We start from the raw sequence: 27872 nt of genomic DNA, 5'->3' as shown, positions 1-27872 counted from the left end.
CGGCAGGCGCAGGCGCGCGGCGGGACAAGGTGGGGCGCGGCGAGCGGCGGGGCGGGACCTCCGCTGGGCGGGAACCTGCCCCGCCGCAAGGTAGTGAGGTGGCTTCGTCTAAGCCAGCTGCCCCGGTGTCCCCGCGATGCCGAGTCCAGACCCGGACACCCCGCCTCTCTGAGCCCCGCGGGTCTCGGTGCGGAAAGCACAGAGCGGGGCCCATGGAGGAGTCCCCCGAGCCCGAGCGGCGGGCGGCCGCGGGCGGCGCCCTCCTGGACGGGGAGGACGAGGAGCGCGAGCCGCTGCTGCCGCGGATCGCCTGGGCCCAGCCGCGGAGGAGCGCCCCGGGGACCGCCGTGAGGATGGTGGAGGCCGCCCAGAAGGAGGGCTTGGCCTCCCTCAGCGCGATCGACGAGAAACTGCTGTTCGGGCCCAAGGACTCGCCCCGCTGCCCCTCCCTGGATTTGGGGCTCCCGAGGAGCTCGCCCACCCACGGGGGGGACTGCGACCATTCCCTGAGTTCAGGTGGGACTCGGCTCTCCCGTCCTCCCCGCGACCCTCCCAGGCCCGCCGGCCGCCGCTCAGCTGCCCTCCCCTCCTCGGGTCCCCGCTGCGGGCCCCCCGCCGGCCCCGGCCCCCTTCTCCGGGTCTCACACACACTTGTGTGGTAGGAAAGGCAGGTCGCCGGGCTTCCCGGCCGGGACACCAGCCGGGGACCCTCCGCTACTCAGACCCGGACACCTCCCCGGCCTCTCTCTCCTGCTCCCGGGTGTTCCGTCCCCTCTGCAGCGGCTGCTTCACCTAAGGGCTGTGGCTGTCCCAAACCCTGACCCCCCAGCCCTCCCTGGAGAGGGAGCCTCAACTTTTAGCATCACACACCGAACGAAGCGTAACACTGTAAAGTGCCGTTACGTTATTGGCCTTGAGTTTTGGGTTAAGAACCCTGAGCCATCAAAAAAAAAAAAAAAAGTTCCCCGAGTTGTGAGCTTGCAACATGGTGCAGTAATGAATGTCCCGTTGCCGCTGGGATACGTTTCGAAAACTTTTTTTTTGCTGTTAAATGTTATTGTGATTGTGACGTTGGCCAGAGGGGGCAGAGGCAGTTGAATTTCTGTACTTATTTTCTCTCCTGCAGTGTTTTGTTTTGTTTTGTTTTTTCTTGCATCATTTCTATTTACCTTAAGAAGAAGAAGAAAAATTGTTATTATTAAGCGGACTGATAGCCTCAGGTGAAAAAGAAGGTAACTGAAATGATGTTGAAAGTTAGTAAAATTTAGGGACACTCCTGCAGGCATGGATATTAAGAAAGCAAGTTTTTTGACATGCCAAGAGTAGACTTGTGAGAGTCCTAGCTAAAGACGAGACAAGCTAGTTGGTAAAATTGTGCTAACACCTGTGTGTGCTAGTGGTTTGGAGGGTTTAAATGAGATGGTTGGTGTGTGCCCTGTGCCATAGCTTAAAAAAACACCTGGTTTTCATTAATACTGCTCTTTCCGGAATCGTTAGATTTTACCTCTGCTGCTGCTAGTACATTAACAGGCCTTCTACATTATGAAGACTTTTAGAGAGATTAGGTTATTTAAATTGTAGGTGAACTTAGGAGTCAACATATTCTAGAGTAAATAAATCAGAGAGGCCTATGGGAAGCAGACTTTCCAACTCAAGGGTTTCACTAATAATTAAGCTTTAGCAAACTGGTTCGGAGGTGCAGGTCGGTCATCATTATAATGTCAGCTAATGGATGCATCGACAGGACAACATCTAACAGAACAAGCATGAAGTTGGAACCGCATCGCAAATGGACCCACATTCCCCTAGCTACATTGATAATTTGGGTATATATTACGTAGAATCCAGTCTGTGAAGTAACTTAAGATCCTTGTGGTTAGCTTGCCTTTTTCTACCCCAAAGTTAATCTGTGTAGCTATATTTTAAGAGCCTAAAACCTTAAAAGGGTGTTTATTTGACGTTTTCTAAATAATATGAAGGCTAGAAAAAGTAAAAAGAGGGATAATGTACTCAGAATACTAGGACAAATGGATTAATAAAGAGAATCCTACCTTTTTAAATGATAATAACTTCTGTCACAGTTTATGGTTTAAGGTTTTCTTTTTTATACTTCATTAAATCTCACTATAGCACTGCAAGTAGTAGTTATCCCGCCCCCAATCCCTGTTGTGAGGATTGAAAATGAATAAAACTGTAATGACTAGTAGTTGGAGAACCTCAGAGGTCAGCCAAAGTTAAGTATCCAGGAAGTGGTAAAGCCAGGCCTACATTTTTTTTTTCCATTTTGCTGTGCATCCCCAAGTGTTATAAAATAGTTGTTACTTTTGGTGGTTTATTATGGCGGTCTTATTTTGATGTATTTAAAAGTAATTCTGAATTGTAAATGTTATTTTACACATTTTAAACCAGTCTTCTAAAAATTTATGATTGAGTAATTTAACTAGATTTTTAAGTTTAGTTATTTTTCAGTGAGGACATTAACTTCCTTTGTCCTTTCCATCCATTTTCCACAAAGCCACCTCTCTAGTTTCAATAAATTCTTGCCTGTAGTTTAATAGTAGCATAATTTGTGACTATCCTGTTTATGTAATTTGTGTACTTTAGTGATGGGTGTCATGTGTCTCATCTTTAACAAGGCATTTGACAAAGACTAGAATCAGCATAAACCAGTGTCGCTGGATCAATGTCAAAGTAGAAGGATTAGTGGCACTCCCTGTCCTGTCATTTTAATCAGTGAATTGGAGAATAATAAAGATGGTAATAACTAATAACTACATAACAGTAAATGCAGGGTATCCTATAGAATAAAAGGGTAATATGCAAGTTGACCCTAACTGCAGAATGACCGCTCTCGACCAGTCACTATGGGACCTACTGACCATCTCTTGGTCCCTTTCCTTGCAGGCTCCCATCGCCTGATAGCGAACAGGGAAACCAGAGGTGGGTGGTGGGTAACACTAGTGGCGCCAGGCCGAGGCCCCCACACACACAGGGCAATCCGCAGCGGGGCCACCAAGTGGATGGAAACAGCCAACCTCTCAGTTCCTCCCCCAGCTGGCAGGCTCCAATCAACTGATGGCGAATGCGGAACTGGGGGTGGGTGGCAGCAGGGGGTGGGGCCGACTGCAGGCAGCTGAGAAAGATGGTTCTAATCTAAGGCCATGCCTAGGGACCTTACCTATGCACCAGGCCTCTAATAGTTCTATATGCATCATTTATTACTCATAACTGACCCTATGAAGTGAGTACTATTTTTTATTCTCATTTTAAGGAAGCAGAGACAGATGAAGTGACTTTCCCAAGGTTCCAGTTAACACAAACGAGGAGCACATATCAGTTTTGTTAAGAGAGCCTAACAAGAGAACAGAGGTCACAAAGAGTTACTAAAGTAAAAGGAAATGTGTTTTTATAAGCCATTTAGTGATTCATGGTGGCTTATAAATGTTGGAACAAAATAAAATCACTTAAAAGTAAAGTTGCATTTTTATATATTGGAGAAGTGTACACTTGAAACCTATATGATCTTACCAACCAATGTTGCCCCAATAAGTTTAATAAAAAATAAATAAAAGTAAGGAGAAAAGATGAGAATGGGAAATAAGGATAATAAATTACATAAAATGAAGGCTGGATAAGTACACAAATTGCACATCAGATACTTGATGCAGGCAGCCAAAAAATTTGATTTTAAGATTACTGAGCAGCCAGCTTGAGAGAAATATAATCACTGAGCTCATACAAGTTAAAACAATCATTATTTGGAAAAAAAAAAAACACCAAAAAAACAAACAAACAGAACTGACAAATGATAGCCTATCATGTATTCTCTTGGAGAAGAGACTATATGTTGAATAATACCTTTGTCATAAAAATGTTTGATTTTATACTATTCCTTGTAACTTCCCTGAAGCCCATTTCAATAGAAGTAATTCTACGGGGTGGTGCTATCAGCATTTCTGGATCTAGATTCAAGATGCTGATAATTTGGCTTAATTTAGAAGAAGTTATTAGAAGAGTAGAAGTTCTATGTGTCCGAACAATTCTCCATAATAGCTTTTGAAAGGTAGTAAGCAATTGTGTGTTGGAGATTATTCCAGTAATAAGAATAAATCTATTATTTATTTTCCATTTATTGCAGAGATTCAGCATTCATGAAATGTTTGAGTGCCTTCTGGGTATTAGTAGAAACGGAGGTCTTGGGAAATCAAATGGAATCTGGTCATCAGCCTTGTCCCCACATAGCTTTGTAGCCTAATGGAGGAATTGGTCAATTAAAACAAACAGTTCTAATAGATTGAAATAAGTGCTTGATGGGGCAAGCTGAGGGTTCCATTAAGCTATGCCCTACATTTTTAGGGGCCTGGGAAGACTTAGCTGAGGAAGTTGCATCCAATATGAGAACTAAAGGATGAATAGCACTGAGGCAGGGTTCAGGTCACCAAACTTATGAACCTAATAATGATTACTCTAGCACTTAAATAATACACTTATTCAATTCATTATTAAATATCACCTCTTCAGGGATACACAGTGAACAATAAAGACAAAGTTCCTTCCTTTTTAGTGATTTTCATGTGGTAGATTAGAATTATTTGGAATTAGCATATCAATTGGATAGCCATGACTAAAATCCTTAGATTACTTTTTTAAAATATGGAATTAAGTGTTTATTTAGTGCCTGATATGTTCCAGGAACTTCAAAAGTGCTGGCCATCAGTGGTGAAAGAAATTCTTGTCTTCTTGGAGCTCACAAAATAAGTACCGTATTTTTTGGACCATAAGACACTCCGGACCATAAGACGCACCAGTTTTTAGAGAAGGGAAATGAAGAAAAAAAGATTCTGAAACAAATAGTGTCCTAAAATATTTTATGTGCATTAAAACCCACCATCACAGTCATAAACACATGTAATCAACCCTGTAAAGTAAACAGCAGCATTTAGAACCATTTTAGAGCCGGGCAAGCACACAGAGACCACACAGAGCCGGGCAAGTAAAAAAACTTTTTTTTTAAAGTATATGTGTAGGCTATATTTGGACCATAAGACTCAGGGAATTTTTCCCCCCACTTCTGGGGGGAAAAAAGTGCGTCTTATGGTCCGAAAAATACGGTAAATTATATGTTAAGTGAAAAGAAAATTAAAGTGGAGGCTAAGGGAGATTGGGCAGCATCTTGGAGACCATTATAAGGACTCGTACTTTTTCTTTAAGTGAGACAGGAAACCATTGTGCTGTTTCGTACAAAGGAATGGTATGATCTGATTTATTTTAAAAGGATTGCTATAATTTCTCTGTTGAATGTAGAAAGGGCAGTTAGGGGTGACCGGGCTGGCAGGGGAGGTAAGTTGGGAGCAACCAGGTCTGCAGAGAGGGGCAGTTGGGGGTTACTGGGCCAGCAGGGGAGGGCAGTTGGGAGCGATTGGGCTGGCAGGGGAGCAGTTACGAGTTGATTGGGCTGGCAGGGGAGTGGTTAAGGAGTGATCAGGCTGGCAGGCAGGTGAGCAGTTAAGAGCCAGCAGTCCTGGATTGAGAGGGATGTCCAACTACTGGCAGTCAAACATCCCCTGAGGGATCCCAGATTGGAGAGGGTGTAGGCTAAGCTGAGGAACACCCCCCCCCCTCCCCAGTGCATGAATTTCATGCACTGGGCCTCTAGTCTATAATAATCTATAATAAAAAAGCGTAATATGCTGATTAGACCAAACAGCTGAACAACCTTCTGGACATCATTCTGGATGTCCTTCCAGACAACCTTCTGGACAAAGCTGTGGAGGCAAAGCAGAGGTGTTCTCCATAGCAGGCAGAGGCGTGATCAGGCAGGCAGGTGAGCAGTTAGGGGCAATCAGGCAGGCAGAGAAATTAGGTGTGATCAGGCAGGCAGGAAGAGGAGTTAGGGGCAATCAGGCAGGCCAACATGCAAGTGGTTAGGAGCCAGTGGAGTGGTCTCGGATTGTGAGAGGGATGTCAGACTCTGGGAGATCATGCCTAAACCTGCAGTTGATCATCCCCCAAGTTTGTCTTGAATTTCCAGAGGGTACAGACTGAGCTGAGGGACCCTTCCCCCAATCCCGTTCTGTGCATGAATTTTGTGCACTGGGCCTCTAGTTGGTAATAACAGATCTGGGGTGTGACCTTGCAGTTGGAGACTTTGGTAGAATGGAAAACAAAATCACTGGAAGAGAGGAGTTCAAAGTATTGTGTGTAGTAGTATGATTATTCCATAGGGATCTTATGTTCTATATGTCATTACCTGAAGCTTAAAGAGATGTGGGGGTAGTGTGAGAAAAAGGGAGGATCAAAGCAGCCTATATAATACTTAATTATATTTTTATACTTTCATGTCCTAATGTTATTAGCCTGATCCAATATTACAGGTTCACATCATGAGCATTTTGATAGCTGGTCTTTCTTTTTCTTCATGTGCTATATTAACATTGATTTTCTCAGTGCAATAATTGTTGGTTCTTCAGAGTTGAATTCATTCGTGGATGATCCAGGGTTTGCTGATGCTATATTGAAAGCGGAGCAAGCAATAGAATTTGGAGTTTTTCCAGAAAGAATCCCTCAAGGTTCAAGTGGAAGTTACTTTGTAAAGGATCCTAAGAGGGTGAGAATTTCACACACCTACTACCTATAACAGAAATTAGAAAACACTAAATGTGAAGTGACTGTGAGTTTATAAAGATATTTTCTTAATCTGATTGCAGCTTCTTTTTAGAAATAAAGGTCAGGTTGTGTGTGTGGGTCCTATTATTTTAATATTTGGTTTCAATCATTTATTGAAATGATTTCAATCTATTCACTTTCAGCTGTAGATTTGTTGTGTTTATCATAAGTCCTTACCTTATAGTAGTCTATAACCCTATTAGCCAAGCAAAGTAGAAGCTTAAACTTTCAAAATCTGTTTAATGTCTTTTCCAAGTTGCTTGATTTTTTTTTTCCCCCCAAAGGTTTATTTTATGCTAGGAATATTTTTTCCTGTTATTACAACCAGAGAAGGAGCCTGGGCAGTTTGAAGTTTGAAAGCATTAGAAAGGGAAATGAATCAAAGTGTAATTCTATGGCAGAAAAGAGAAGCTGATATGGGACTTCGTTCTACTTAGTCTAGAATTTTTCTAGTATCGATATGTTATCATTTATAAAAACTTTCTGAATGATGCATAGCCAGCAGTTCTTTTTTTTTTTTTTTAGGAGGAACAGAGATTATAATTTCATCCAGATGTGTGTTTTTTTGCACAGATTGAAGTTATATTTTAAAATGAAGTATTTTTTTTTAGCTTTAAGTATATAGGTAATGTCAGTCTCAGTTTTTATTCTAAATCTTTATTGATTTCTCATTTTGTTCTTGTTGACTTTTTTTTTTTTGTAATATATTTTATTGATTTTTAGAGAGGAAGGGAAAGGAAATGAGAGATAGAAACATCAATGATAAGAGAGAATCATTGATTGGCTACCTCCTGCATGCCCCCTACTAGGGGTTGAGCCCGCAACCCAGGCATATGCCCTTGGCTGAAATCGAACTTGGGACCTTTCAGTCCACAGGCTGACGCTCTATCCATTGAGCCAAACCAGCTAGAGCATCTTGTTAACTTTCTTACTAGTGGTTTAGACTTTTTACATTATAAAGCAATTGCATACTTAAAATAATAGTAAGATTTTTATTTCTTATCTAAGGATAATTCAGCCCCTAATTTTTTTTTTAAGTATACTCTATTGATTTTTTACAGAGAGGAAGAGAGAGGGATAGAGAGTTAGAAACATAGACCAGCTGCCCCCTGCACAACCCTCACTGGGGATGTGCCCGCAACCAATGTACATGCCCTTAACCGGAATCGAACCAGGGACGCCCCAGTCCGCAGACCGATGCTCCATCCACTGAGCCAAACTGGTTTGGCCAGCCCCTAAATTTAATATGAATATATGTTATCAGACCAGTAATAAAGATTATAGACTATAAGATATCCATGAGCAAATTTTTTTAAACTAGAAACTTTATTTAAAATTGGTTCATAAAAAAAAAATTGGAAAAAAGATTAGGGTCAGAGAATCTGACAACATAAATGTTTACGATAGCCTATTATTACTTTCATATTTTATGTTTGTCACCTGTGTAGAGAACACATATTGTCATTAGATTTATTAATTTAACATGATTGAATGCCTGCCGTGTGTCAAGTACTGTTTTGAGTTTTTGGGATACAGTTCTAAGACAGTTCCTGCCCTTTTAGAATGTACATTGAGTGAGGAAAGTAGATAATAAGCAAAATAACATATACTTTGGATATTTAACAGATACTGAAAAATAAATATTTGATCTAGATCAGTAGTTTTTATACATTTTAAAATCAGTGGGATCCTTTAATAAGTTGGAAGTCCAGTAACATAAAGCAGGTGGCATAGAAGTCTGTCTGGTTAAGTGTCAAGAGGTTTTAGAGCCCTGGCCTCACCTTCCCTCTCGCCTTCTCCAGGGTTTCTCAGAGCACAACTTGAAAACCACTAGCCCCAAGGATTACTGATTTTAGACTGTTAAATGAGAATGAATGTAAAAATGTAATTGGAATTAAATCCTTTAATATTTAAGGGTTTTATGCCCAAGTCTGTGGTAGGAAGATTTATCAGAATGAACTTTATGGATGACTGCTTCTATATTAGAAGTCTAATAAAATTTTCTACTTTTTTCCCTATAGAGAATTGTTGGTGTGTTTAAACCCAAATCAGAAGAGCCTTATAGTCAACTGAATCCAAAATGGACCAAATATATTCATAAGGTGTGCTGCCCTTGCTGCTTTGGCAGAAGCTGCTTGGTTCCTAACCAGGGATACCTTTCTGAAGCCGCTGCCTCCCTAGTGGATGAAAAGCTTCATCTGGGCATCGTACCAAAAACAAGGGTAAAGGAGAATTTGTTTTTAAGCATGGACTTTGGTTTACAGCCTACTTCTCTAAACGTATTTCTAACGACAGAGCCTAAAATTGAGCTCCCTTTTTTGTTAATTCAGAGTCATGAGGGATTAACAAATCGATTCCAGTGTAGAGCCACTAAGTACTCAAGGGAATGTCTCTTGCATACATGAGCTGAGGTGATGCTAACAAAAGAGGAAAAAGAACTAGTTTTTAAAAAGCAGGTAAAGATCAGGGATCTAGAAATTCTGTTGAAGGTAGAGATAACTAATGTGCTCAAAAGACTGTTTTTACTTGGAAAACTTCCTCAAAATATTCATTCCTAATTGTACATTTCACGACTGTTACTTCCTTCCTCTACTGCTTAATTTTAGGCTGCTTCTCTCAGAGGGAAAGATGTGCCATTTCATTGACTGCAAATTCCCTTAGCCTTTCTATTTTAGATCCTCTCTGAGGCATTTCTTGTAGGATTAAACTTTGCTAATTTATAGTATTCAATTGAGTTTCATAGTGTATATGAATATAAATAATATTATGCAAAGTCTAATAACTTTTTCTAAACCATATGTTTCTAGGTGGTTTGGCTTGTCAGTGAGACATTTAACTACAGTACAATTGACCGTGCAAAAGCTAGAGGCAAAAAGTATGCTTTAGAGAAAGTGCCAAAAGTAGGGAGAAAATTTCACCGAATAGGACTGCCTCCTAAGGTAAGTTACTGTGATAAGCTTTATTTGGGGGCCAATTCAGCACCTATTACCTGAGCTCCATGTGCTGGGTATTATAGTAAAGAAAACACTTTTTTCATCTGCAAAACTTTATAGTAAAGAAGCAGTCTCAATGCAAAATAGTAAGTGCCAGGAACTCAAAATAGAGGAGGAATATGTAACCCATTTTTGAGGACTAGGAAATGTTTACAAGACATTATAACTTTATAAAATAATGGCTAAAAGCACAGATCCAGAGTCAAACTTCGATTTCACTCCCAGCCTCTCTACCAGTTAGCTCTGAGACCTGAGGCTAGTTCCTTACTCTCCAAGCCCCAGATTCTATAAAATGGGGGAATGATCGAACCTACTTCTTAGGGTTGTGAGGATAAAATGAAGAAATTTCTGTCAAGTACTTGATATAGTTCTAGTCGCACATACAAAAGTAAATAGTAGTAACTATGTTTACTCACTGCATGTTAGCTTTTGCTTTTTCTTACTACTTTTAAATAAAATTAAGGGATGATTAGCAGCTAGCTAAGCAAGGATGGGAAGGGTTAATGGGAAAGGTATATTAGAAAAAGATCTAAGGTTTGTTGTTGTTGTTGTTTGACCTGCAGTTTTGTTGTTACAGCTGTGCATTTATCTAGATAAAAGAATTTGAATAGAAATTCATGGTCAGTCTAACTCATTTTTAAAATTGTACTCAAAGTGAGCAAGGAGTTGGAAAATTTTTACAAGGCCTGCTACTCCTTGGATATGCTGAATAAGTGTGACTAAAAAAGAATATTATTTACATATTTATGACTACTAGGACTTAATTGTCAGTGCTTTAGAGAAAACCTTTAGGAAATCATTAAAAGTTTATGCCAACAAGAAGAACATAAATTGTTAAGAAAGGGTAAGAAATACATTTTCTTTGTGGTGATTTGTTTGTATTTATGAGGCCAACTAGGTTACCCCTTATCTGTGTGTTGTGTGCTGTTTATTTATTAAATATTATTTTATTGATTTCTGAGTAGGAAGAGAAAGGGAGAGAGAGAGAAAGAGAGAAGCATCAATGTTTGAGAAACACCGATTGGCTGCCTTCCACATGCTCCCACTGGGATTGAGCCTGCAACCTGGACATGTTCCCTGACTGGGGATGGAGCCAGTGACCTCCTGGTGCATGGGTGGATGCTCAACCACTAAGCCACACACAGGCTGGGCTGTTGTGTACTATTTAAATTTGTATTTCCTTTAATAGTAACAACAATAATTTAGTGGTAGAAATGCTTTTATTCTAAAATAGCTGCTATGCCTTAAACATTTTTTATTAGCTATATATTTATGTGATTATTTAACATTAGTGTGTAAAAATAGTATTCTTGATAAATATGGCTTATCTAAATTAGTGTTAAACCTTCTATTTTTCTTGTTGTGTATTTTATCATACTGCTGAGAAATGTAAAAAATAATTTCTTTGCTCTTGTACTTTCTTTTCTAACTGTAGTTCTTAAAATTATAGATTGGTTCCTTTCAGTTATTTGTTGACGGTTACAAGGAAGCTGAATTTTGGCTTAGGAAATTTGAAGCTGACCCTTTGCCTGAGAATACTAGAAAACAATTCCAGTCGCAATTTGAGAGATTAGTGGTTTTGGATTACATCATCAGAAATACAGGTATTAAAGTTCTCTCGTTTGTTCACTCAAATCTTGTTAACTTTCCAACTATATTCAATTCCTGTCATCCAAATCAAAGACATAAGGTTTTGATGCAGAAGTCTTGAGACCACTTTTTCTTTACCTGCCTTAGGAAAGAGAGATGCAGTGGTTCCTGATCTGTTTGGCAGAATTGGAGATACTGATTCATAGCAGGCTCCTGTCTTGGTGATCATGATCAGTTCCTATCCATAGTGTTGTGTTTCTTGGCAGCCAGGACAAAGCCAGTTAGAAATGATGTCTGCATCATATGAATAATTAAAACTTGATTATATAAATTATTTTAGATGCTCATGTTGACTATAGATAACTTAGTATAGCCTATAAATACATTAAACTCTTAATTTTTTATGCACTGGAAGGGAACAGTGATGTAGGTAATGTAGCATAGTGGTTTCCAAATGTGGTTTTTGGCCTATCAAGGTCAGGGTTATATGAGGACTTGTTACATCTTCTAGTAGCCCACCCTAGACCTGGCACAGAATCTGCATGTAGGGGCCAGAAGTTTGGGTTTTAACAAGTCCTCCAGGTAATTCTGCTGCACTCTGAAGTTTGGGAACCACAGGTTCAAATAATCGCTCATTTGTATTGGTTTCTCAACAAATAATATATACGTTTCTAGATTTAAAATCTTAATTAATATGGTTTTAGGTTAAAGTTAAAATTAGTGTAGAGTCTAGACTACTCCTGTATGACATTAGGTGAGAGTGTTACCATATTTCTGGTAATAGGGTTAGATGCTTTTTCTTTCTAAGGCAAAGAAAAATTATCCCCGATTTTAATAACCTTGATTTAATAGCTTTGACCATCATTGTATCTACCTCATAGAGTTGTTATGAGGATTAAATGAATTAATATATGTTGCCCAGCATGTGTGGTTCAGTGGTTGAGTGTATGAATCAAGAGGTCATAGTTCATTTCCTTGTCAGGGCACATGCCTAGATTTAAGGCTTAATCCCCAATAGGGAGTGTGCAGGAGGCAGCCAATTGATTCTCTCTCATCATTGATGTTTCTATCTCTCTCATTCACTTCCTCTCTGAAGTCAATAAAATATACACTGAGTGGCCTGATTATTATGATCTCTCAACGTATAATAATCAGGCCACTCAGGGTATAGGTATGTTAAGCACTGGCAAAATGTCTGGCACAGGTAAATGTCAAGCTAACATTTTTTAATTTGTAACATTTTTGTTGTGTTAAATTGTAGCTTTAATGTGTAAATATATGTCAGATAACCAATGACAGTTGGAAATCAAGAAGTGACTATATTTTCCCCTTTGATATTAAGCTATGATATCCATAGAAAAACAAAAGTAACAGATTTTTGTTTTATTTTGTTTTGCTATTTTGAAAGACAGGGGAAATGATAATTGGTTAATCAAATATGAAAAGCAGAAAGATGGAAAGGAAATTAAGGTAAGGATATTTAAAAAGAATACATATCTATATATGTGTACATACACACACAATTTCTGCAAAAGATTCCTTGAAGCTATTCTTCATAATTTTCTCATTTCCTTCACTCAGATCCTTGGTTTTTATCTCTTTTTTCTGTGTGTTTTTTTTTCCTTCATCTTTTTTCTTTTTTTTCCCTTCTTTTTACTAATATTTTTTAATTCAATTCTTTTTAAACATCTCATTACAACTTTATTTTTTATGTTGCATTAGAATAGAATGATTCCAGATTGGTACCATACTTTTTATAGAGCTTGAGAAATTTTTGTAGGACCAGTTTTATTTTGCTTTTATGTAATTAAGGCTTCTGGTATTTTGGGTCATGTTTATATATTACTAATTCACTTCTTTCTCTGAGTCTTATGAGTCAGTATTAGGACATATAGTACTATGGAATATGTGTGCTTTACCTGTGCATCATATACATTGTACTTAAAAAAATGTACTACTTATATATGAAGCTGGGTTTAGTGTACACATAATGGACTGCATAGATCCATAATACTACCAATAGGATAGAATTTAGATCATTTTTTATTGACTTTGACAAAAATTTTAAATATTTACATAATTTTAAATATTTGGATAAAAGATATTTTCAGAATAGTTTTACTGGTTTAAAGCAACCTAAACATTTTAGAAAGTTCTAACTAGTTAAAAAAAATTATTCCTCCAATACTTATAATCTGTGTTATCATCACTTAAAGCTATGGCATCACTCTAGAAAGTTTCTATATTTTTCAGTGTTTATCAAAGAAATTTAAACTTTATAGTCATAGTACTTGGCAATAAAAAGAACAAACTCAGGCGTAATGTGGATGAATCTCATAATCCTGCTGAATGAAAACATCAGTGAAAGAAGCTGCACACAAAGATAACATACTGTCTGATTCCAGTTTATAAAACTCCAAAGAGTACAAACTAATTCCTATGGCAGAAAGTAGACTGTAATTGCCTGGGGGTCGGGTGGAGGGAGGGACTGCAAAGGGACACAAGGAACTTTTGGGTAAAGGTTTAACCTCTATTAGTGCTTATCAAATTGTACATTTAATATATGAAGTTTATATTATGTCTGAATTATGCCTCAATAGAGTTATAAGCAGAAAAAAATGATAGAAATAAAAATAAATGCCAGTTATAGCAGAAATGGGTTTAAAGTACAGACTTAAATATACATATTTATATTGGTATATCTTGAGCAATTAGATTTTACTGAAGACTTCATTACTTTGCTTTTAAGTATTTTGTGCATTTTCATTGAGATAGTTGATATAAACTAAAGGAAATAAACCTGACATATATCACACAAACCTTTACTCTAATACTTTTAAATTTAAATTTGTTTAATTTATTGGGGTGACACCCTATCTAATAAAAGAGTAATATGCAAATTGACCATCACTCCAACACACAAGATGGCTGCCCCGATGTGGTCAAAGATGGCTGTCCCCATGTGGACACAAGATGGCCACCACAAGATGGGCAGTTGGGAAGGACCAGGCCTGAAATGGAGGTCAGTTGTGGGTGATCAGGCCAGCAGGGGAGGGCAGTTGGGAAGGATCAGGCCTGCAAGGGAGGGCAGTTGGGGGCAATCAAGCCTGTAGGGGAGGGCAGTTAGGGGTGATAAGGCCTGTAGGGGAGGGCAGTTAGGAGCAATCAGGCTGGCAGGGAAGTGGTTAGCGGGTAATCAGGTTGACAGGCCAAAGCAGTTCAGGGCAATCAGGAAGGCAGGCAGGTGAGCAGTTGGGAGTCAGCAGTCCTGGATTGTGAGAGGGATCTCAGATTGGAGAGGGTGCAGGCTGGGCTGAGGGACACCACCACCACCACCACCCCATGCACAAATTTCATGTACTGGGCCTCTAGTTAGTTAATAAAATTATATAGGTTTCAGGTATACAATTCTATAATCATCTGTATATTGTATTGTGTGTTTACCACCCCACTTCAAGAATCCTTTCATCACCATTTATTCTCCCTTTACCCTCTTTGCCTACTGCTAACTCCTTTTTCCTCTGGTAATCACCATACTATTGTCTGTGTCTGTGAAGTTATTCTTTTTGTTTGTTTGGATTTTGTTTTGTTTTTTTGTTTGTTTGTTTGCTTAATCCCTTCACCTTTTATACCCAGTCCCCCAAACCCCCCCTCTCTTGATAGCTGTTAGTTTGTTATCTATGAGTTGGTTTCTTTTTGTTTATTATTTTATTTTGTTCATATTCCACATATAAGTAAAATCATATGGTGACTGACTTATTTCACTTAGCATAATACTCTCCAGGTCCATCCCTGCTCTTGCAAAAGGTAAGATGTCCTTCCTTTTCACAGCCAGGAAATAACCCATTGTGTTAATGTACCACAGCATTTTTCTCACTCATTTACTTTTAATTTTAAAATTATCAAGTTTACCTTTTATTATTTTTCCTAGGCTACTTGATAATGGCAACTGTCTATCTTTAAATAATAGGAAATACTCTTTAACACATAAACCTTCTTGCTCCTGAGGTCTTTGTTTCTGCTATAGAAGAATATAGATGTTAGGAATGGCCTAGGTCTAATCAAGAGTTCCTTGAGGTTCCTTTTTATTAGCTATAATAAGGTCCAGTAGAAGATCTTCGGGCAGTTCTGTTTAGAAACATTTTGTATTTTTTTTATATAATATAATTTTTTGAATGTGACAATTTAGATTTAAATTCCATAGGGTAGGATTTATATATATATATTATTGATTTTTTTTTTACAGAGAGGAAGGGAGAGAGATAGAGAGCTAGAAACATCGACCAGTTGCCTCCTGCACACCTCCTACCGGGGATGTGCCCACAACCAACGTACATGCCCTTGACCGGAATCGAACCTGGGACCCTTCAGTCCGCGGACCGACGCTCTACCACTGAGCCAAACCAGTTTCGGCAGAAACATTTTGTATTTTAAATGAATTATTTCTATGGGTCCCTAAGAAAAGGCTAGATTTTTAATAAGGTAACTTATTGAGTTGTTTAAAATGTCTTATTTTGTAACTTTCATACATTTAAGCAATGCATTGAGCAATAATTATCCAGAAAAATAAATCTTTTTTAAAAATATATTTTCATTGATTTCAGAGAGGAAGGAAGAGTGAGAGATAGAGACATCAATTATGAGAGAGAATCACTGATCTGCTGCCTCCTCCACGCCCCCTCTGGGGATGGAGCCTGCATCCTTAGCATGAGCTCTTGACCAGAATTGAACCCAGGAACTTTCAGTCCACAGACCAATCCTCTATCCACTGAGCAAAACCAGCTGGGGCCAGAATAATACTTTATGTCTTAATAATTCCAAGCCCTCTTTCCTAAAGAAGGGGGAAAAAAACAAATCATTACTACCTAAATTTATATTACAAATTATTTTTTACTAGTTATTTGAAATTCTTACTGATTTTTAAGACAGCCTCTGCCTTTTAATGGTGAAATTGAACTTTCTGGGGACTTATTTTTTATATAGACTTTTCAGATAAAGTATATTTAAACCTCAATAATTACTATAAATACTTTATCTGTTGAAAATGTTTATATACTTTTTTTTTATCAACAGACCATTTTTTATTTTTATTTTTATTTTTAGGAAGCAAAATGTGTTGATGAGAAAGAATCGCTCATTAAAGTAGCTGCAATTGATAATGGTCTAGCATTTCCTTTTAAACATCCTGATGAATGGAGAGCATGTGAGTATTTAGAACCTTCTGTAGGTTCTCTAATTACCCTTTTACCAGAAAAGGAAGGGAACAAAATTTATGGTAATTAAACTGGCAGAATAAAAACCATTCATTTTAGGCACTAGATGCAGAGATGTGTGCTACTTGGGACTTACCATGTATGTTTGCTTATCTTTGGATAACTGTGTCTATTTTTTATTTTTATTTTTTGGCTTGTGTTAGCCTTGTAAAGTAACTTCGATAGCTTTCCTAATTTAAATATATACATGTACATATTATATATAAATAACATGGTAATTATCTGTTTAATATTTTTGGTAGAACTTTATTTTAATGTTTTGGGGAACATTCATTGATTAAAAACAATTTAAGTCTTAGCCCTCTCCCTCTTTTTTTAAAAGTGATTGGTGCTTTAACTGTCTCACCAGTCTCTACTGGTTTGGTTTCTATGTCTCAAAAGTCTGGTTTCTGTGTCTTCTTAAGCCAGTTTTAGACATTTTTATTTTGCTTAAAATTGTCCATATCTTGAGCTGTAGATTTATGGGTATGAAGTTTTTTATATAATTATTTTATAAATAAGAAAATTTCTTCGGTGTTTATTAAGTATTTAAGGGTAAATTGTTGTCTGGAATTTGCCTTAAACTACCCGAGGATAGATGAAACCAATTTTATAAAAATCTGGGAATAATTGAATGAGATTATTTAGAATAGGGGAGCTCATAGTACTAGTCTTTTTTTTTCTTTCTTTCTATTTTCGTATATGTTTAATATATGTGTAATAAATTTTAAAAGTAATCCCTGTATCTATGACTATGTCTCTCTTAAATTTCTACTGTTCAATAGTAGCCCTTTTTCTTCATTAAAGTTACCAAAGATTTGCCTATTATAAAACACTGATCAGATTTTCAGTTTATTTGCTTTTCCTTTTTTGTTGATAATTTATGTTTTTCATCATCATTATTTTCTTCTGCCTTTATCCTATATTGCTTTCCTATGTGTTTTCCTCTAGATATCATTTTGACTAAGTCATAGATTGGGCATGCTGCTCTATTATTCTGCTTTATAGATTCATACTTTCAGATTTTCTTTTATATATATATATATATATATATATATATATATATATATATATATATATAAAATATATATATATTTAGAGAGAGGAAGGAGAGGGAGAGAGAGAAACATCAATGTTGAGAATCATTGATTGGCTGCCTTCTTCACTCCCCACACTGGGGATTGAGCGCACAATTCAGGCACGTGCCCTTGACTGGAATTGAACCCGGGACCCTTCATACCTCAGGCCGATGCTTTGTCCACGGAGCCAAACCAGCTAGATTTTCTTTTTGACAGGAGTGATTTAGGAAGTATTTTGTTTGATTTTAAAATTTCTAGATCAGTTGATTTTTTTTAAACTGCCCATTGTTATTTTCAAGTTTTCTTACTTTTTGATCTGTGAATGTGTCTGTGTGAAATCTGCTTTTTGACATTTGTTAATAATTTCTGTTATTAACAAATAATCTAATATATGACCAATTTGAAGGACTGTATTTGAAAAGAATGTGTTTGGGCACATTAAAGCTTTTTAGTTGTTAGTCAAAATACTCTTGACTTATTTTTTGACTATTTGATATGTTAATTTTGGAGAGAAAGTTAAAGTTCATTGTGATTGCAATTTTGTCAATTTCTTACATTTCTATACAGATTTTGCGTTGTATTTCACATTCCTAATGGCCCAGCATTTTATTTTGCCTGTGGTTTGTTCTTTTATCAGTGTGAAATATATCCCGCTTTATCCCTCTTAATTTTTTTTTTCTTTTTTTTTGTCTATTACAACAGTGGTATACTTTTTTTTTTTATTAGCATTTACCTGGTATTATTCTATACTTCTATTTTTAACTTCCATCATTTTGTTTTAAGTATATGACTCATTAACATCACTTAGCCAGATTATTTTTTAACCCAGCCTGGGATTCTTATATAATAATAGGTACACTCAATTCTGTAGCTTATCTCAATAAACTATTGATATTTTGAACTTTTACTGCCATCTTTTTTTTTTTTACCTTATATCCCAATTATTTCTCCTTTTTTCCTACTTTTATTGAACTGACTTGAGATGTCTTTGTTTTATTTATTTTTCCTCTCATGATTTGGAATTTGTATACATATTGCACTTTAAAGGTGTTAAGTTGAAGTTGCCTGCAATACATGTCGAAATTTTATCAAACACACAGTTGGGAATTGAGGATCTTTGAACTTGAAAGAGGAAATATTGTAGTATTGAGAATATAGTTTTTAAACTGTAACTTTGGTAGTGGGAGCCATGGTGTTGTTTGCTATTACCCAGGGAAATCATGGTGAACAAACCATCACTAGGATAATTCAAAGTACATAAGTACTCAGTGTTTTATGAATGTTTAGTAAATGAATGAGAAAAAAAGGAGTAAGGATAGATTCTGAGGGAGTGGTGACATTGAAGAAGAAGTGGCTTAAAAGACAGAAGGTAAACTTTGAGAGTGGTATCTCCAAAGGAGATAAGGAGATGATAGAAAACAATGTACTGTGATACAAAGACATTAAGGAGGTGAGGACTACAAATGGACCTTAGGAGACTCCAATGCAATGACTGGTGGTCATAGGGGAGAGAGTGACAATAAAATTGTGGTTAGGGATTGGAAGTAGAGTCAGGAGTTAGAATAAAGGTTTTTCTTTTTATGTAACTGATTAGGGAAAGGTAAAAAGGAAATTGGATATAACTTCAATTTCCCATGAAGAAACGGAGGAAACTGAATACGCACTCTCACTACTTTACAAATCTCTTAGTCCTGGCTCTGTGGAGATAATGGTCCTCTTGGAAGAGAACTACAGTTAGCTAGGAATGGTGGGTCTTTTATCCCTGAAAGCCACTCACCTATTTACCTCCTAATGATTTAAAATTTTAGATCATGTGGTGTGTGTGTGTGTGTGTGTGTGTGTGTGTGTGTGGCCAAATCCTGATGATTTGTGGCTGGAAGAGCAGGGAGATCTCAGCCAATGAGTTTTTGCTCTAAACAGCTTATAGCTGTCTCTTAATTTCCAAACTTAGGAAGCAGAGACTCAGATATATGTATCTATATTCGGCTGTTTGAAATACTCATATCAAAAACTCTTACTCTTTAAAACCCAGAAACCTAACTACTTCAGGTAAAACCTTGTGTATGATGTCTGAATTGAAAATCCAAACTTGGAATCTGAGTAATCTAGATAGCAAAGGATAATTGTTCTCTGATAACATCTCTCTCCTGTTTTTTGTTTGTTTGTTTTTGAGAACCTGGTTATTGTAGGAAAAGAACTAGGATATACAAAATTAAAAAAACACACACAAAAGAACAATGACAAATGTGAGTCAAAATATATCCTTCCCTCCTTTTTTCTGTTAGATCCATTTCACTGGGCTTGGCTTCCTCAAGCAAAAGTTCCTTTTTCTGAAGAAACAAGAAACTTGATTCTACCAAATATTTCTGACATGAATTTTGTGCAAGATTTATGTGAAGATCTCTATGAACTTTTTAAGGTAAATAATTTTTCAGTTTTAATTATTACAGAAAATGAAATCTTAAAATAGAAGAGGTTTTCTCGACAGAGTTAATTTGCAGTTTACTGTTTTTTGGTATCACTTCTTGCAGTAGAACTTGACATAACAGAAAGAAATTAGCAATTTTATTCTTACTCTGCAGGATTTTGAATTTACACTTACTGAGTATTCTCTGAAGTGAATCTTAAAACTTGAGAAGTTGTTTTCTTCAAAAGTTGAATATTTAAGTAATGACTAAGAATTATTACAAATGTTTGATAACCTGTAATAATTTACTTCTTTCTAAAAAATCTAAACTCATTGGCTAGAGTGTCATCTTAAATTATTTCTGGAACAAGTTGAAGCATAAATGAACTATTCTTATGATTCTAGGGGTATACAAAAATACCTCAGGTAAACTCTTTCTAATGACCTTAGAGGCCAAGTTGAAAGAGTTCATTTGTTTTTAAATATTTGATTCAAAGATCTTGAATTTGGGAGTTATAATAATTTTTCCCCCCCCTTTCTGTGATAGACTGATAAAAGATTTAACAAAGCCACTTTTGAAAGTCAGATGTCTGTGATGAGGGGCCAGGTAGGTCACTTTTTTTTATTATTATTGATTATGGTTTCACATAATTGTCCTCATCCCTCCATTTCCACTCCAAACCCCTCCCCACGTATGCCCCCACTCCCCTGTTGTTCATGAGGTAGGTCACTTTTTTTACGCACTTGCTAAGAAAAGAATTCCTCTTTGAAATACTAATCAACTTTTTTCTCCATTGTGACCCAAATACTATTTTATACTGAACCAAAATAGATAAGATGATTAGAAATGAAGTTGATTTCAATAGTATCTTTCCTTTATCGTCTTATAAATTAGATATCACTGACTTTGTTGTATTTTGTTAGTTACCCATTTTCCCTCCTACTGTGACTTCTTTGTCTTTATTTTGGTAACAAGTATTTTCCTGATTGTTATGGTTTCCCTCCCAATTCCACTTGCTTCTGTTGCCTTTTGATTATTTGTCTTGTAATAATAGAACGTGTTTGGCCTTTGCAAGAGCAATCAGTAAATAACAATGTCACCAAGGTTGAGCACTGATTGGGCCATAAAAGTTCTAATTGTAACTCAGTCCTCTCACCCCTTCTCACCTTCTCTGAGTAGCAATACAAGATATTAAGTCCGCTGCTGTGGACCTGCAGGCTGGGCTGACTGACAGATGACAATTGGTCTTCTGCTCCGTTAGTAGTATTTAGATTCCAAAAGGAAGACTTGAAATGAAAATAAATTATATTGTTAACACTATCTTTTGGTGACTTGTTAATTTCTTCTTCCTAAAATGTACATTTAAGGTGGCTGTTTGCTGCATCCCTGAGGCAATAAAATGATGGGTCTAGATTTTGCACTGACTGTTATATATAACTTTAACAAATAAATATAATTAGTCCTCGCTGGTTTGGCTCAATTTTAAAAAGTAAAAATAAAGAAATAAATATAATTAAATTAGATAATCATTTACTCACCAATTGGTTGAGCCCTTTTGATTCCTGATGAGGGTGCATGCCCAGGTTGCTGGTTTAAGTTGGTGCCTTACCAGAGGCAACTAATTTATGCATCCTGCTCCTTCTTCTTCTTTCAAGCATTAATAATTAATATTTTGACCTTTTATCAGTCAAATTAATTTATCAGTATGCTCCATCTCCTGGAATTATCATATCCTTAAATATATATATCTTTATCATAGGAATAATTTTAAAAAATAAAAGCTGAAGATAATTTTGTAAGCTTTAAGTGTTGATTAAAGTTGGTACATGAGGAATTTAAATTTTAAAATACTTATCTGAAAAGATGTGGAGATATTCCATTACTGAATGTGGTCTATTACAAAGATATACCAGTCTCTATATGGTATTTTAGCTTTATTTATTCATATCCTATCACATTCAGAAAGGAGTTCTAGTATTAAACAGATGTGTATAATAAAATAGAAAAATCATAGGATCAAGATATGGGGCAAGAGCCTGACCAGTGTGGTTCAGTGGTTGAGCTTTAGTTGACCTATGAACCAGGAGGTCGAGGTTTGATTCTTGGCCAAGGCACATGATATTTCTATCTCTCTCTCCCTTTTCCTTCCTCTCCGATATAATATATACATATATATATATATATATATATGAATGATATGGGAAATAAAAAATAAAATGATGTCTTTATATGTGTTAATTTTTTTATTTTTTTATTTGATTTTGACTTCTCTGAAACGAGAAAGAGCAGGGTACCTGACCATGTACATCATTATGTAGCTCTGTAGTTTTAACTGAATTTTTAAAAATCTGATGTGAAAAATCAGGTAGTATTTTTTATATTCTAAAATAAATCAGTGCTTAATGAAACAGACTTAACAAACAAAAACAAATTACACTGACCTATGTTCCAAACAACAGAATCATCATTTAACTCTTTCCTTAATTGAGTCAAATTACTTGTGTTATTTCTATCATTTGTAATTATCCCTTAAATCCCTCTTCTCTTCAGTTTTGCCAATTAACTTTATGATTTGTGCTTTGTACAACCAAGTCTTTTGCCCTCATTTATACTAACTCTTTAGTTTTATACGCATAATCAGTGACATGCTCTAATTCTTCACATAAAGATGTGGAATGGAACTCAAAACTAGTATGAAGAGATTTCTTTTAAAATCTGGGCTAGTAATGTTTATGAAAGTAAAAGATAAATTATGTTTTGAATTTTACATTAAATAGCAGTAGGGCAAAATTAGGTTTATTTTTCCCTTTTTCCCTGTGTCAATATGGAACACTAGACCTCAGAAAATATGAAGGGAAAAAAGCTGAACAGCAAAATAATGTTTCTCTCAAGTCAATCATTAACTTGAAAAGTTATTAATTTATTTATTTCAACCCTGCTCCCAGTACTACTGTACTTTCCATAAAACGTGAGCTTTTCAAGAAAAAGCTCAGTGGATAGAGCGTTGGCCTCTGGACCAGGTTTGAATCCAGTCAAGGGGTGCATACCATATTTTTCGGACCATAAGACGCACCGGACCATAAGACGCACCAGTTTTTAGAGAAGGGAAATGAAGAAAAAAAGATTCTGAAACAAATAGTGTCCTAAAATATTTTATGTGCATTAAAACCCAACATCACAGTCATAAACACATGTAATCAACCCTGTAAAGTAAACAGCAGCATTTAGAACCATTTTAGAGCCGGGCAAGCACACAGACCACACAGAGCCGGGCAAGTAAAAAAACTTTTTTTTTTAAAGTATATGTGTAGGCTATATTTGGACCATAAGACGCAGGGACTTTTCCCCCCCACTTCTGGGGGGGGAAAGTGCGTCTTATGGTCCGAAAAATACGGTAGTTTGGTTTCAGGCTCCTCCCCCTGTGCACCTGTGCCTGGGTCAGGTCGCATGCAAGAGGCAACCAGTCGATAGGTTTCTCACACATCGATGTATTTCTCTACTTTTCCCTCTCTCTTCCACTCTCCCTAAACATCAATAGAAGAATATCCTTGAGATTAACAAACAAAAAATAAAAATAAAAGAGAGAAAGCACTTCTTTTCCCATGCTCCTATTGTTTGCTTGAAAACACGTGTAAACTTCTTACTTTTCCTAGTTTATGTTCCCTACTTAAGAGTTAGCTCTGAAATCTTTATTTTAAATGGTTGTCTTCCCAAATTCTGTAACCCACTTGCCTACTGGCCATCCATCTTGCTTTTTCATGGCACTTTTGTCTTCTAGTACATGGTATAATTTACTTATTCATAATGTTTATTGATTCTTTCTCCTGCTAAAATATAAGGTATGTGAAGGCAGAGGTTTGGTTTGCTTTTTTAGTGTTGTATCCCAACACTAGAATTGAATCTCCCATGTAGTTTGCTTGCAATAAATATATTTATTGAATTAATGGGTAAGACAAGAATTTAGTTTTAAAACTGGACTATTTAGACCAATATTTGTTTAGGTTCTATGCCAACAATGTGTTTATTCAGTCTCTGATTTCATTTCTCTTGGACACAGGTGCATTCTAGAATATTTTAAAGATACCAGTTGGCAAAAGTTATTTAATTTCAAATTTGTGCACTTGTGCTTATATGTATGTGTTTATGTACAAAATAAATTTGTGACAGTTATCCTCACAATCTATTGAGCATAAACAGATGAAATAAAAATTGTAATTATGAATAAATGGTTAAACTAATGTCAGTAAACTGAAGGGTTTTTACCTTGTTTGAACTGGTGGAAATATCTCTTCTTTTCACAGATCTTAAATCTGACCCAGGCTTTGAGGGATGGGAAGAGTCCTGTCCAGCTGGTACAGATGCCTTGTGTGCTTGTGGAGCACAGTCCAGGGAGAGCGAAGGGTCGGATTTCCCATCTCAACTCTTCCTTCACCCAGACTTTCCACTGCAGGAAGCCTTTTTTTACCTCCTGGTAGCAGATATAAGGGAACAAACTGTGTTGGCATCATTGTGCTGTTAAAATGCTTCAGTTGCCAAAACCTCAAGTAATACAAGTCTTTAAAAGGTTATGTTTTGAATGTAATCAAAAGTTTACAGTTTTCTGTCCAAATATTAAATTTTTACTTCAGGGAAGAAGTGCTGTATCTCCTGTGTAGTTTTTTTGTAGGAAAACTTGTACTTTGTTGTTGATGTTAGTTTAAAAGGTAATTTCATGGTTTACACATTCTGAAATGACTGTAATTACTTTAGAATTCCAAATAGAAAAATAAGGTACTTGTTGACTTTGAATAAAATAACTTTTTATATACTTTCTAAACATAGCGAAGAATATTCGCGTTAACTCTTCTTACATTAAAAAGGCCTTTGAGTGTAAAACTGCTCTTCTGAACTCTAATCAGTTAGTTAATAGAAAAACAGGTAAGAATAAAGCAATGCTGCCTTAATTAAAAAGCTGCTATTTTAGAACTTGAATAAGTGCCCCTAAAGTGACCAATGTGAGGGACCAGAAAAGTATATCTTGGTTAAGTAATAGATGACCATTTTCTTTTTTGTACTTAAGAATATTTTTGCTCAATTACTTTACTATAATGAGAAAAAGTTCTAAAGGTATCACCTTTTGCCCTAGCCCATTTGGCTCAGAGGATAGAGCGTCGGCCTGTGGACTTAAGGGTCCTACGTTCTATTCTGGTTAAGGGTACATACCTCAATTGCAGGCTCCTCCCAAGCCTGGGCCATGGTAGGGGTGCGTGCAGGAGGCAACCAATCGATGTGTTTCTCTCACATAGTTATTTCTCTGTCTTTTCCTCTCTCTGCCAATCTCTCTAAAAATCAATGGAAAAATTTCTTCAAGTGAGGAATTAAAATAAATAAAAATAAAGTGGCTTTACCATATTAAAAAAATTAAAAAGTGGTACATAAAAAAAAAGATATCACCTTTAAAAAATGGAAACACTCAACTGAGACTTGAGGGAAATATATAAAATTATAGTATTTTATAATGTTTTTGAAATTCCAAAGTAGCATTAAAATTTCTTTTTCTTTGCATCAGATCAATTACATAATAAATTATGTACTACCCCAAAATATTTGTACTACCCCAAAATATTAATCTTGTATAATTAGTACTTTAGTTAGTATTAAACTTCACTGAAAATTAAATCATCCCACAAATTGTGTATCGGATTGTATTTTAGAGTCCTAGGACACAAACTATTAAAAAATGATAGTAGTGTGCCCAGTGTATGTGGCTTAGCTATTGAACACTGACCTATGAACCAGGTAGTTAAGGTTCGATTCCTGGTCAGGGCACATGCCCCAGATTACAGGCTCCATCCCCAGTGGAGGGCATGTAGGAGGCAGCCGATCAGTGATTCTCTCTCACCATTGATGTTTCTATCTCTTTCTTCCTCTCCCTGCCTCTCTGAAATCAATAAAAAATATATTTTTTTAAATAACAGTAGTGTTTTAAGGGACTTGAAAATCCCAATGTCATAATTACAGTCACATTTAGAATATCAGCCCTAATTAAAGTGGACCATAACAGGTAATCACAAAATCATTTCTGTTTGATTTTACATATCTATATGTGTATGACATCCTGGGAATTTGTCGCACTTATAGCTCACCAAGTGATTTCAATTAAGATGAACCCAATGTGAAGATGTAATTCCAAAGAAGCAGAAGTTTCATTCTCTTCTTCAGGCTCCAAACAATAACATCACTTCTTGGGAAAAACTGGGTGGTTTGTGGTCATGGCCATGATGAGTGAGAGAACTGCTCTCCAAGTAGAAGTGTTCTCCTACCTCCCCCCCACCCTTCATCATTGAATGGGTGAGGTGACGGAAAACTGGAAGCTTAAAGCTCAAGCTACTCTTTTTAGATAAATACTACTAATTGAAATGTGCCTTTGAAGATGTGTTCTAAAAGAACTAAGTTGTTATGATGTAGGTACTGCCTTCATAGCATGGTTGTTTTCAATATTTTGAGAATTGCTATATTAATTTTTATAATGGAAACTTTAGTAAATTGCTACAGTTTTATATCCTAAAATTAAAACAGTGTGTAAATATTTTTTAATGGTCTGATCAGGCCAGAAAAGTTGTTGAAATATTTAAGATGTGATTATAAGTCAGAGTATACATGGGTTATATTTTGTGAATTTTCATGAACTTAATTGTTATTTAAATATTGTGTTAATTTTTTCAGTGAGTATGTTATAGTGTCAAATGGTAAACTAAAGGGAATAAAAACCATCATTGTCTTAAGGTGAGATTTCTCCTGGTTTATATATTGAATATTTAGCAAGTTTGTGAACATATTTATGTTTGTAAATGATGGCAAATGACCATTTTCTTGCTTTATATCATAGTGGTATAGTTTAATTCTTTATAATTCCAAAAGGTATACTTAACTGGAACCTTTATAATTAGAGACATTTTCATTTTTATTTAATTATATGCTGCCTTTTTCTCCCCCAAATTTGTCAGCAATTGAAGACTGTGGAAACATGGTGTTTTACAGACTTGAAAACAATTTGATTCACAATTTATTTTTAAACATTTAAAAAACTATACTAATGGAATTAAAACTTTTATTTTAAAATGCTGGTGCCATGTTGCTTGATCAGATTACGTCGAAAGTCCTTTACAGATATGTGAAGGGACAGGCAGCGTCTACCTTCTCTCCCAGGATGCTGAGCGCCTGTGCAGAGTGGTGGCGAAGACTCTCAGTGTCCTCTGTTTTCAGGCCTACGGCGCAGTGAGTTTGGGGCCATGTGACTTCCTTCTGACCAGTGAGCTGTGGGGACAAGTGATGTGTGGCTTCAGATTCGGCAGTAAAACTCACTGCCATCACAATCCATGGTCATGACTGATCAGTCTCCCAGCTTCCTGCTTGGCTGTAAAAACACAGCAAAATGGAAGCAGCCAGGACCCCGTGAGGCACTTAGAGAGGAGAACCTGCTGACTTCATTGGACTGACATGAACAAGAAATAAATGTATATATTTAGTTACTAAAGCATAATAGTCTGTCCTGTCCTGGGCATTATAATATAAACAGAAAAATAAAATAATTTTAAAAATCACTTATAGGAGTCAAGATGACAGCAGCAGTAGGTCTTATTTTAGTCTCCTAAGTCCCCATGGAGCTATCCTATAACAAAAGAAAAACAAACACAGTGGCCCCATCTTCACTAAAATTAGGTACTGGACTGTCCCTGTGAATCCTATAATCTGACTAAAACCATCAATAGAACAAGATCATATGGGAACGAGCTTTGAGGAGCAAGCAGAGAAAAAGTAAGGGAGAAATGAGATGTTTGTAAGAACCAAATAATCTAGAATTTGGCAACATGTACTGAGCCCCCAAGGAGGAGTCCACAGTAG

At 36.5% G+C, this 27872-nt stretch overlaps 1 protein-coding gene across 9 annotated transcripts; it reads left to right on the top strand.

The window, feature by feature from the left end:
* The first annotated feature begins 33 nt into the window (after positions 1-33).
* On the top strand, positions 34-27562 carry PI4K2B (phosphatidylinositol 4-kinase type 2 beta). 9 transcript variants are annotated; one of them, XM_045573609.1, is made up of 11 exons: positions 37-516; positions 6471-6607; positions 8688-8888; positions 9474-9605; positions 11110-11263; positions 12658-12719; positions 16353-16452; positions 19866-19999; positions 20535-20594; positions 24290-25094; positions 25415-27562. In XM_045573609.1, the coding sequence occupies exons 1-10, from the start codon at positions 213-215 to the stop codon at positions 24461-24463; spliced, it is 1458 nt and encodes a 485-aa protein (XP_045429565.1). In that variant the 5' UTR covers positions 37-212; the 3' UTR covers positions 24464-25094; positions 25415-27562. The 9 variants fall into 9 exon arrangements, with proteins under 9 accessions (XP_045429574.1, XP_036275152.1, XP_036275131.1 ...); XM_036419231.2 differs by having other exon boundaries at positions 6453-6607; XM_036419259.2 differs by lacking the exon at positions 8688-8888 and having other exon boundaries at positions 35-516; positions 6453-6607.
* Positions 27563-27872: the final 310 nt, after the last annotated feature.

The sequence above is a fragment of the Pipistrellus kuhlii genome, unplaced genomic scaffold (assembly GCF_014108245.1).
Source record: "Pipistrellus kuhlii isolate mPipKuh1 unplaced genomic scaffold, mPipKuh1.p scaffold_m20_p_1, whole genome shotgun sequence".
NCBI lineage: Eukaryota > Metazoa > Chordata > Mammalia > Chiroptera > Vespertilionidae > Pipistrellus > Pipistrellus kuhlii.
Note: the sequence above shows the minus strand (reverse complement) of the source record. Positions and strands in the feature narration are given on the sequence as shown.

Coding starts and splice junctions, on each gene's coding strand:
- PI4K2B (XM_036419231.2), top strand. CDS start 213: ATGGAGGAGTCCCCCGAGCCCGAGCGGCGGGCGGCCGCGGGCGGCGCC. Junction 9,606..11,109: donor GAATAGGACTGCCTCCTAAG/GTAAGTTACTGT, acceptor TTAAAATTATAG/ATTGGTTCCTTTCAGTTATT. Junction 16,453..19,865: donor TCCTGATGAATGGAGAGCAT/GTGAGTATTTAG, acceptor TTTTTCTGTTAG/ATCCATTTCACTGGGCTTGG.